This window comes from Lolium rigidum, chromosome 2 (assembly GCF_022539505.1).
Source record: "Lolium rigidum isolate FL_2022 chromosome 2, APGP_CSIRO_Lrig_0.1, whole genome shotgun sequence".
In the NCBI taxonomy this organism is placed as follows: Eukaryota; Viridiplantae; Streptophyta; class Magnoliopsida; order Poales; family Poaceae; genus Lolium; species Lolium rigidum.
Window position 1 is genome coordinate 190,549,074 of NC_061509.1, and position 10,644 is coordinate 190,559,717.

At 45.4% G+C, this 10,644-nt stretch overlaps 1 protein-coding gene across 3 annotated transcripts; it reads left to right on the forward strand.

Annotated features, from left to right (window-relative positions):
• Nucleotides 1–2,505: 2,505 nt before the first annotated feature.
• On the forward strand, nt 2,506–8,169 carry LOC124692750 (protein trichome birefringence-like 14). 3 transcript variants are annotated; one of them, XM_047226181.1, is made up of 5 exons: nt 2,506–2,865; nt 3,166–3,288; nt 3,926–4,048; nt 6,875–7,070; nt 7,164–8,169. In XM_047226181.1, the coding sequence occupies exons 1-5, from the start codon at nt 2,697–2,699 to the stop codon at nt 7,993–7,995; spliced, it is 1,443 nt and encodes a 480-aa protein (XP_047082137.1). In that variant the 5' UTR covers nt 2,506–2,696; the 3' UTR covers nt 7,996–8,169. The 3 variants fall into 3 exon arrangements, with proteins under 3 accessions (XP_047082137.1, XP_047082139.1, XP_047082138.1); XM_047226183.1 differs by having other exon boundaries at nt 7,380–8,169; XM_047226182.1 differs by having other exon boundaries at nt 2,749–2,865; nt 2,929–3,288.
• The last annotated feature ends 2,475 nt before the right edge of the window (nt 8,170–10,644 follow it).

The following is a 10,644-nucleotide window of genomic DNA, read 5'->3' on the forward strand; positions in this document are numbered from 1 at the left end:
CATCTAATCCACGACGCGACTCATCTCTACTAGACCGATCACAGTCCGCACACATATCTCAACGCCATGGCGCCACACAGGTAATCAACTTGCGTACATACATTCCTCCTGAACTTACAACAATGACACATTTTTTTTTCCAATTGTATTAGGAGGACGATCATTTTCCGTCATATCCATCTAGACAACGATTCTCCTACACAGAAGAATACTCGCAAAGATTCAACACTCAGGTATGCTCATATTTAATATTACCTACCAACACGTGATTATTTACATGCGTACTAATGACATGTCGCTGACGTTCGCAGGAATCTGTTGACCCTACGTGGTCCAACATGTGAGCTGGTATAGGCCACAATATGCCCCCACTGCGGGGTCGTGACCACATGCAATCGCAATACCCAACTCAGGTTAATGCATGTTAATTACAGAACATGATTAGTGTGTGCATGTTTCTGACGGAGCCGTTCGATACGCAGGAATCTTCAGTCCCGACATGGCCTGATATGACGCAGATGGAACCACAATACTACGGCAGCACTTTCCAACAACCTCGCAATGATGTTACCGGGATAGTTGAAGAACTCTTTGGAGGTGCTATTTTCGGCACATATGCTAGTTTGATTCCCCCAAATCAAGAATCTCAGTTCGTATTTCAGACTCCATCACCACCAAATGAGACACGTACAGAGAATGAGGAAAATCATTACGGCCGAGGTTTGCGCCAACATCGTGTACCAAATCCACGGTCGCCTTCTGGTGGTAGGCAGAGACCACCACGCCGTCGTCGACAAGCGTGATATGTTGACGACTCTGGCATTTTACTATTATTTCTATCTATGTATGACCTATGTATGAGACATATTTCTATAATTTCGAATAATTATTCAACAAGTACTTCAAAATAAGATACATGAACATGCAAAAATACGGCTACTCACTACAACGGAATTTAAGATACAACGACAAAGTAAAACGGAATTTAACATACGTAGTTAGTACAAATATATCACTCTATTTGCCTTGTGTCCACCGTGGCCATTTTCCGGACTTGTCGCCGCGTTCTTCTGCCGCTTGCGCCTCAACAGCTCTTTCCCTTAATCTCTTCCTTTCTGCTTCACGGGCCTCTCTGCGCACCTCTTCCTCTGCATACCTACGTGCAGCCTCATCATCCATCCTCTTCTGATTCACCTCACGATTTCGAGCTTGCTCCGCCCTTAATTTTTGTATCTGTCTCTCCCTTTCTGCTTTATCATTAGCAATAGCCTTTTCGAAACGCTCTTCTTCATGGAACATTGCCCATGCACGCCGCTGTTTTTCCTCAACCTCACGGCGTGCCCAATCCGGCTGCTCCTGGTCTATCCAATGAAACCACATGCAAAGGGGCGGGGGAGACTACAACACAAATAATACGGTTAATAAACGAAAATTAATGACATACAATTAAATTTTGTAATCATGCTGTTAGAACATACCGTAGGCCTCGAGGACGATGAACTTGATTGTCTGGGTGGATCATGATCATAGCTCGCGCACATGAAATATTTCATGCCGAACTTATCTGAAAAATCAACCACCTCCTTCACCTTCGCAAGGCGGCCGCACCAACACCTCTCTCGCTCTCACCCCCGGTGGCAAGCTTGCATTCTTCCCCTTCATCGGCCTAAAATCCTGGTCCGAGCAAGGCACACTCATACTCACTCCAATATTTTACGCACGAAACAGAGACGCGGAGAAGGCAAACTCGATCCTGCTGCTTCGATTTCTATGCGGGGAAGCCGACTTATATAGCCTTCAATTAGTGTGAGCAGTACCAAAATATTAGTGCAGAATTATTGGTATCGGCTGTCGGTGTTCTAATTGCTGTATCAGCACAGAATTCCTACGCATATAGGCCGCTTTCGGTGATCAATTTCCTGTATTGAGCGGGAATCTCCGACATCTTTACGTCTCGTCGTCGCTTCAAAATCAGCGCAGCAGGTTTTCGAAATCAGTGCACCAGGGTTGGTCGGCAGGCCGGATTCCCGTGCGCGCGTCGTCCCTGCAAAGTCGTCGCTGCGTCTGCACCTGCGGGCCATGCCGCCGGATGGAGTGGAGGCAGCCTCCACGTCGACCTGCCGCCATGCAACGGGGCGGCATGGCCCACCAGCACAAACGGCGCCGGACGGCGACTTAGGGCGGCTAACGTGCCGCCACCTGGTGCGGCGGCGGGGCCCTGCCGCCACAGCCCACGGCGGCAAGCGCCACGTGTCGGCTGGGGGCCCTGCCGCCACCCAGCAGGTGGTCCTTTTTGCCAATTTCAGTCACAGGTGGTCCTTTCTATCAATGAATTGGGGCAGGTGGTCTCTTTTAGCAAAATTTCGGGTAATTGTTAAGTCTTTCAATCCCGTGCGCTCCCCGGCCCGCCGCCCGCATTCTTCCTTGCACGGTTTGCCTGTTGCACGTGATATGATTCCTCGCCAGCACAACACATAGGAGAGTCAACTCAGTCCTACACTCTGCGACACAACAAGCGTTCCCCCTCAACCACAAGCTGCCAGTTCCCACGCCCATCTCTGCTTCCCACCGCGCCCCCCTCAACCACAAGCTGCGCGAGTAAGCTGGGCAACATATCCAGACGATCTCCCTCTCCCGCGATCGATTGACCAGACAAAAAGAACCTCATGCTTCCTACTGATACTTCCTAGGAGGAAATGAAAGGCGGATTTCTTCATAGGCTTCTTGTCGAAAAGCCATGGTTGGGTCCTGTCGTCTTCCTCCTCGGCGTCGCCACTGTTGTTTTGGCGTTGCTGGGTGGATCTCCAGTCCTTACTAACTTCAGCATAACGCCAGAGCAACGGCAAGCTTTCTCCCAAGGCTTAGGTACGTGCGTGTATCTCTATCAAACAGATTCGTAGAAACCTAAAGGTCCATCTTGCTTCGCAGGCGTTGGTGTTCTTCGAGGATCTTCCCCGCGGTTCGATCTATTTCAGACATAAAATACGTTTGTTTTGGTTCGTTTAAATCTGGCCGCGCTGGCACGAAATCGATTGCGAACGTTCATTGTCCATTTGAACTGAGGGCTGACCCAGCGAGCCAACGTATTTAAGTTTTTTTTCCTATATATAATGGCAGGGAAAAATGCGTGACTTGTTTCTCGTATGTCCTTTTTTCTGGCACCAGGTGTTCTACAGCGGCAAGGGCAGCAGCATCCTGGAAATGATGCAACAGGAGGTCCAGTTGGGTCTCCAGGTCCAACTTATGACGACAGTCGCATCCACGAAAGTACAGCAACGCCGGGTGATGGTAAATATCCTTGTGCTTACACTACACCATATCGGCCCATTTGCTCCAGAAGTGCTTATATTACCTCCCGAGCTCCCTGGAGCCACTTAAGAAAATATTGTCAATCTCAAAGAACCCTGAAAAAAAATCTTTGCCCCGAGAGACCTAGATGCTTCATTTACCATAGGCAGCTATTTACCAAATTACTAACTGAACCCTGAAAGAAAAACTGTAAAACAGAAAAGTCCTGCAAAAAAGCAGAGAAAACCCAAAAAAAAAAATTTGAGAAAAAGCAATCAGGTCCCTTGTCACCCCGGCGCAAGGCCTGCAGCTACGGCCTTCCTCGCCAGCTCCGGGAACGAAACCACTTGAAGTAGGGAGGAAGTGGGCTACCGGCGCGAGACCATCAAAGATCCTCTGATGGATGTTGAACGAAACCTGATGTCGCATCAACGTCGAGGATTAGAGTTGTTGCCATCTATCATCTTGAGTCGGCCTCTAATCATCGGGCCGCGGGCACAAAATCCGTTACAAATGTTCCCTTGTCCATTTGAATTGAGGGCAGAACCAGCTGCCCAAGGCATTTAAGTTTTTCTATCTTTATAATGGGAGAGAAAAGTTAGTGACTTGTTTCTCCTATGCTCTTTTCTGGCACCAGGTTTTCTACAACGGCAAGAACAGCGGGGTCCCGGGAATGATGTAACAAGAAATTTAGTTGGGTCTCCAGGTCCAGCTTATGACGACAGTCGCATCCACAAAAGTACATACAAGCAGGGTGAAGGTAAATATGCTTGTGCCATGTGCTGCTTACACTACACCATATCTGCCCATTTGCCCCATATAAAGTTCTTATATTACCTCCCGGGCTCCGAAGCCACTTAAGAAAATATTGTCAAATCTCAAAGAACCCTCAAAAAAAATCTTTGCCCGAGAGGCCTAGATGCTTCATTTATCATAGGCAGCTATTTACGAAATTACAAACTGAACTCTGAAAGAAAAATCGTAAAACAAACAAGTCCTGAAAATAAGCGGAGAAGATCAAGGCTGACTCTTTTTAAAAAAATGAGGCGAAGCCCCTAGTCACTCCATCAATTGGTCCGCGCAACCATTTTACTGTAAAAGTTTTAATCGGTACAAGACTTGGAACACAAAAATATACATGAGAGCTACATCACATATGAACAAGATTACAAATAGCACTTATGCATAGCTCATCTCTAAACTGCCAACCAAACCGGCTGAGTAAATCCCGTGCGACCATCTCTAGTATGGTGCACTCTGTGCTTAAGCTCCCCCGCGTCTCAAGTGAGGACCAAGTACGTAATTTGATATACAGTATTGTGGAGAACATGCAAGCAGTTGAAATATTTGGCCTTATTAAACACGGTATCTTTGCAATAATTCCAAATCAACCAATATAATACACTCACTCACACATGTATATGCGCTTTAACTAGTTTGATAACACCCGTCAACCAGTTCCAACAAATATTCTGGATACTAGTTGGAGGAGGTAGGTTAAATGCTAGATGAACAGTTTCCCATAACAAAATTGTGGAAGGACAAGAGAAACGTAAATGATGAATCATTTCCTCACAATCACAAAGCATACACTTCTTACTACCATTCCATTTTCACTTAGTTAAAATATCTTTCGTTAGAATCACTCCTCACTCAAGTACGAATTGAGGATGTTCAAGAGGAACCTTCAACTTCCAAATGTGTTTCTGCCCAAATACAATGTTTTCATTAACGATTTTAGAATACATGGACTCAACATAAGTTTTTCTAGAAGAATAATGATCCCATCTAAACATGTTTGGTTCCATAGATGATAGATCGATCAACAACCATTAGACGCTGGACTAAATTCAACTAGATCGTCTATTTGTTATCAGTCAATGATCGCTTCTGATGCACAATGCCATATAGCATGTGTATATGCTGTCTTAGAGGCGTATTTCCTAGCTAAACATCATCCCAAAATCTGGTGTTTGTACCATTACCTAAAATGAACAAGCCTTGGATAAAAGCTCCTGTTTAACTGGTAGACGTCATTTTCAAAATGGAGAATCAAAAGTTTCCACCATCACATGTGAGAGAGTTTTAGAGTGAAGATATTTATTATGTAAAAACTTTTGTAATACCCCTCTTTATTTAATAGCTTGACAACCATTTGCTGTAGAAGCATCTATTGTTGATTTCAGGATTTTCCACACCAAGACCACCTTGATCTCTTGGTCTACATATTATACTCCACTTCGTCAACCGAAATTTCTTCTTGTTCTCATCAAATTGCCATAAGAATATGTATCTGTAATAGTCAACCTCTTGCACGACCCTTTAGACAAATCAAACAAGAAAACACAAGCATTGGTAAACTAGTAAGCGAACTATAGTTAGGGTTAGCTTGTCCCCATAGGACATAAGCTTATCCTTCCTGCTGTTTATTTTTTTTCTGAAACCTATCCTCCACCTCCTTGCACTCCTCATTGGTGACTTTTTGGTAATGGACTGGAGTTTCAAGATAACGCAAAGGAAATGATCCTGCGTCGCAACCAAATAGTGTGTATACTAGTTTTTGACCATTTTGGCCCGACCAAAACATAATATTTCACTTTTATGAAAAAATAGTTTTATATACCCAAGAATTGTTCAAAGATACAAAGAAACAATTTCATATTTACCGCATTTCCCATATCATGGTTTATGAAAATGATAGAGGAGAAATGATTCATGTTGCTTTTGGGTCTGTCCAATCGAGGCAAGAAAAAGCACTTTTCCCACGGCTCACTAATACGATCCTATCTTACCCTTGCTCTGGTACATAGAATTAGCCGGTCTTGAAGGGGCGAAAGGATTAGGACATACCCCATGCTAAGCCCCCTGTTGTTCGGGCGCATTAGGTTAAGGAGCTTGGCGATAATAGCTCATCTGCATCCCTAGCGCGCTATCCTCCTAGGCTTGCAACACTAAGTAATCTGAGCCAACCCACATTAAACTAATGGTGGAAGGCACCACCATCAACCGGATGAGCGTTAAGGCCTCCAACCGGACAATTCTCCTTTGCCTCGCAACAAGGATGTCAAACATGCCAGCAATAACATTGAAACGGATTGCAGACACTGAATCAACTTGTCTCAACAACTTCATAGTCAACAAGTTATGGCAAATGCCATCATTAACTTTAATGTCCATAGTCCCTCTCTCTCCACACCTTTGTAAAACTACTACAATAGATTGTTTCGCCTAGTCCCATGCCCCCAGCGGCATATGAGGCTCTATATATCACAAGCATTACATGGGAGAGTGTAAGATCAGTACCAAAATAGGGTCAAGATATCAACTTACCTACGTTCTAATCAAACCATGTAAACAAACAAAATAATTTTTTTAACATTCCTCTTAATCACAACTAATGAGGTTGAGATTGTGTGATGGCGCTCCCAGTTTTTGTATTCCCAATGACTTGGTGAGACCGTTGGACAATTGATCATTTGATGGGATGAAATTAATAGTTTATTATGTGCACATCGCACTTGCTAATTCTGAAAATTACTTTCCACAGCCTAAAGTAATTTATAATGTATTATTGTTTACCTTGTAGAATGTAACTATGCAAAAGGCAAGTGGATAGGAGATGAGAAGCGGCCACTCTACTCCGGTTATGAGTGCAAGCGATGGTTGCCAAAAAAATACAATTGCGACGCGATGGGTCGGACAGATTTATCGTTTGAGGGCTACAGGTGGCAGCCATATGGTTGTAAGATGCCGGAATTTTCAGGGCCGAACTTTTTGAATAGGTAATAATGTACCATCTTAGCTTCGTTTTACATCACCTTGAAGGATTGAATAATAGCGTAGTTTTCTTGAGATCTTACATCTAAGGCTTACAGGATGAGACACAAAACTCTAGCTTTTGTGGGTGATTCGCTTGGTAGACAGCAGTTTCTGTCTATGATGTGCATTGCTACAGGCGGTAAACGCCCTAAGGTTGAAAAGGTTGGGCGGAAATATGGTCTTGCCAAAGTTCCACATGCTCCAAAAGGTCACACCTTGGCTTATCGATTTCCAGGAACTAACACCACTGTTCTTTTCTATTGGTCTGCTAGTCTATGTGAATTGGAGCCATTGACGAACACGACAAGTTTGTCGACAAGCTACGCACTGCATCTTGATCGTCCAGCAAGATTCTTGAAGAAGTATCTCCATAGTTTTGATACCCTTGTTCTCAACACTGGCCATCACTGGAACAAAGTGAAATTCAGCCAAAATAACTGGGAGTTGTATGCTGATGGCAAGCCTCTAGTAAAAGGTACGCTGCCGGAAGACCTCAGCCCATTCAGGAACCTTAAGCTGCACAACATCGTAAGATGGCTGGATTCAGAACTCATACATCGTCCTCATATGAAAGTTTTCCTGAGAACAAAGTCACCAAGCCATTTCCTACATGGCGACTGGAACACTGGGGGTAGCTGTAATAGTACCACCCCGTTGTCTAGTGGAAGCGAGGTCTTCGGGGACCATTCAGGTGACCTACCTGCGGAGCATGCAGTAACTGGAACTCGGGTTAAGCTTTTGGATATTACTTCTATCTCACAACTACGAAGCGAAGCCCATGTCGCAGATCATACTTTGAACTCACAAAGTGTCAAATACGATTGCTCGCACTGGTGCCTACCTGGTATCCCAGACACGTGGAATGAAATCCTCTTTGCACAGATTTAGGTTCTCAGCCACCGTTTACCATGCCTAGGCCTGTGTATGCCACGGTTTTTTACAAGTGTGTTGCTCCCATGTCATAGACACAATATTTTGTCATTTTTTTCACACTTGTGGCTTCGGTTTAATTTTCCACACTTCTATGACAAGCCTCAGTGCCTAAGCTTTGTTGCCGTAAAATCTGGGGTATTGCAACCTCCAAGGTCATGGCAAATGGAGAGATCGAGAATTACTCCTTTCAATGGTGGCTAGCGTTTGGTGAATGTTTGCTTCCCACACTTTCTATTTCAGTTTGTTTCTCACACTTCTATGACAAGCCTCACAATGCTTAAGTTTTGTCGTGACTTAGTAATATGGTAGTTTTTTTGTGAGATAGTAATACAGTAGTTCAGACACTACTGTACGAACAGAAACAACCAATGCAGTGTTTGGTGAATGTGTGCATATGCCATGTTACATGCACGGCTGAGTGATGGGTTTTGTCACATCTGCTTGTAGACAAATGAGTAATAGCAGAATCTGTAATCATTGATCATTAATCATTAGCATCTTGAAATAAGAACCTCTTGGTGATCTGATTTGGAATAGGCCACGACATGTTCGGTCTCGAATTCTCGATATATTTAGAGCCAAAAAAAACCCGCAAAGAGATGGACAAGAACACAAAAGACTCATATTGTTAACTTATTATCCAGCATCACTACAATGTTTCAGAATAACAGGGCTGAAAATGCTAGTTTCAAAGTAGTCGATAACTTGAGAGAAAAATCCCTTTAGTTCCCGAGCTCCCTGGAGCCCTTTATTTTTAAAAACTTTTCTCATACAAAATACACACACTTACATTTCTACTATGTGTGTGCAAATTTGTATGCATACATATGCTCCGATGCAATCTATACATTAACCAAAAAAAATCTGGGATCAAAATCAAGTTTGTTTCACCTTCTCGGAATCATAATTTTGTCTTTTTTGCACAACCCAAAACAATATTTTTTTGCACAACTTTACAGCGATATAGATCACATCTGCACTTATCTGCAAAATTATTATTATTTCGATAAAGGGAATATATTAATATCGAAGGATACCAATTACACACAACCTGCAATGCTCTAAAACATTACGGATGCACACAGCCAAAAAGAGAAAAAAACTAAGAAATAAAAGTTCCGCTACAGTATCACAGCCCTAGCAACAGTAATACAACCACCACCAAAACAACACCTGAAAATCAGACTCTTCAAAAGCGATGCCTCCAAGAAGGGAACAGTGCACCAGCGTCGCCGTCGCCCGATCAAAGATCTTAGGTTTTCACCCTGAAGATAGTCTTCGCTCTCAAAACAATGCCTTCAACAAGGACATTGCCAGGCACAACTAGTTAAGGCCAGACCTTGGGTTTTCACCCTGAAAGGTAAGACCCTGAACTTCACATGTGTAGCCGCCCCCACTTCCGTACCACTGCTGTGAAGTCCGGAACACCAAGTAAGCCCCTCAACAGCGCAAAGACTTGAACCTCCATTAGCTAGTCCTCCAATCCGGCCTTCATGATATTCTCTTCTTCTGATTTCACCATGGATCAGCTGTCACTTGGTGTCAACACAGAAAAGAGCTTCGCGCCGCTCCCTCCAGACCAAACGGTCGGAATAAAAGCATGGGTGCGCATGACCGAATACCACCGATCCAGCAAACTCCATGCAATAGAAGCATTGTTACACTTGCTGGCGGCACCTTCCGGAACTCAACACTCCAGCCAGATCGCAAGTCCAGGCCTCCGGTAGGTCTTCCTCTTCACCCAAGATAGGCCCTAGGACCGCCGCCTTTATTCAGGTTAGGCCTCCACGCCGGCGACCATCCCGGGCTGGCCATAGCTGCTGCCGGAGACACCAAGCAGATCGTCGTAGTCCGGAGACACCGCACACGCCTGGGCACCACCGCAGCCGAACGCCAGCCCTCCACCGCTGGCCGCCGATAGGCGAGGAGAAGGGGACCTAAGGTTCCCCCCTGCAGCCCGCCCCCACCCCTCCCTCCACCGTCGGCAGGGCACACCACCACCTCCCAGCCGTCCTCAGCAGAGGTAGCCCGGGGAAGACTCCACGCCATGGATGGAGAAGGAGAGCCCGCCTGACCCAAGGGGCCAGCGCCAACACCTTCCTTCGCCGCCAGCCGCAGAAGCTTCACCTAGGGCAGCGACCCTACAACGCCGTCGCGTGGAAGGAAAGGCCGGACATCGTCGATCCTCCCCGATCCACGACAGAGGAGGCCGAGGAAAGCCGCCGCCATCGCCGCGCCACATAGGGGTTTTGCGGCGACATCCTGGGCGATGGCGGCGGGAGAGGAGACCGAGGAAGGGGGCACCGAGGGAAAGTAGGAGGCGGCCGGCCGCGCGGCGTGCGCGCGGGCGCGGGCGCGCGTGCGGGTGCGGGAGAGGTTAGGGATCACGAGAGAAGTCTGCAAAATTATTTTTTGCTTCAAAATAGCATTTTCGAATCGGATTTGCTAGTTCTCAGCTAGATGAGAACTAACTTCGTGCTTAGTTAAGTCCTAAACTATTTGATTTGCATCGTGATTCATGCTAGTTATGACTTGCAACATAAGTTGTAACTAAAATTTGCTCACATCATCTGATCGAGAAATAGTCACACGCTTTTCGAATTC

What these genes read in the sequence shown, in the direction of transcription:
- LOC124692750 (XM_047226181.1), top strand. Translation starts at nt 2,697, where the DNA reads ATGAAAGGCGGATTTCTTCATAGGCTTCTTGTCGAAAAGCCATGGTTG. An exon ending in AGCTTTCTCCCAAGGCTTAG is followed by an intron (nt 2,866 to 3,165) that starts GTACGTGCGTGT and finishes TTCTGGCACCAG; the next exon opens with GTGTTCTACAGCGGCAAGGG. An exon ending in TACAGCAACGCCGGGTGATG is followed by an intron (nt 3,289 to 3,925) that starts GTAAATATCCTT and finishes TTCTGGCACCAG; the next exon opens with GTTTTCTACAACGGCAAGAA.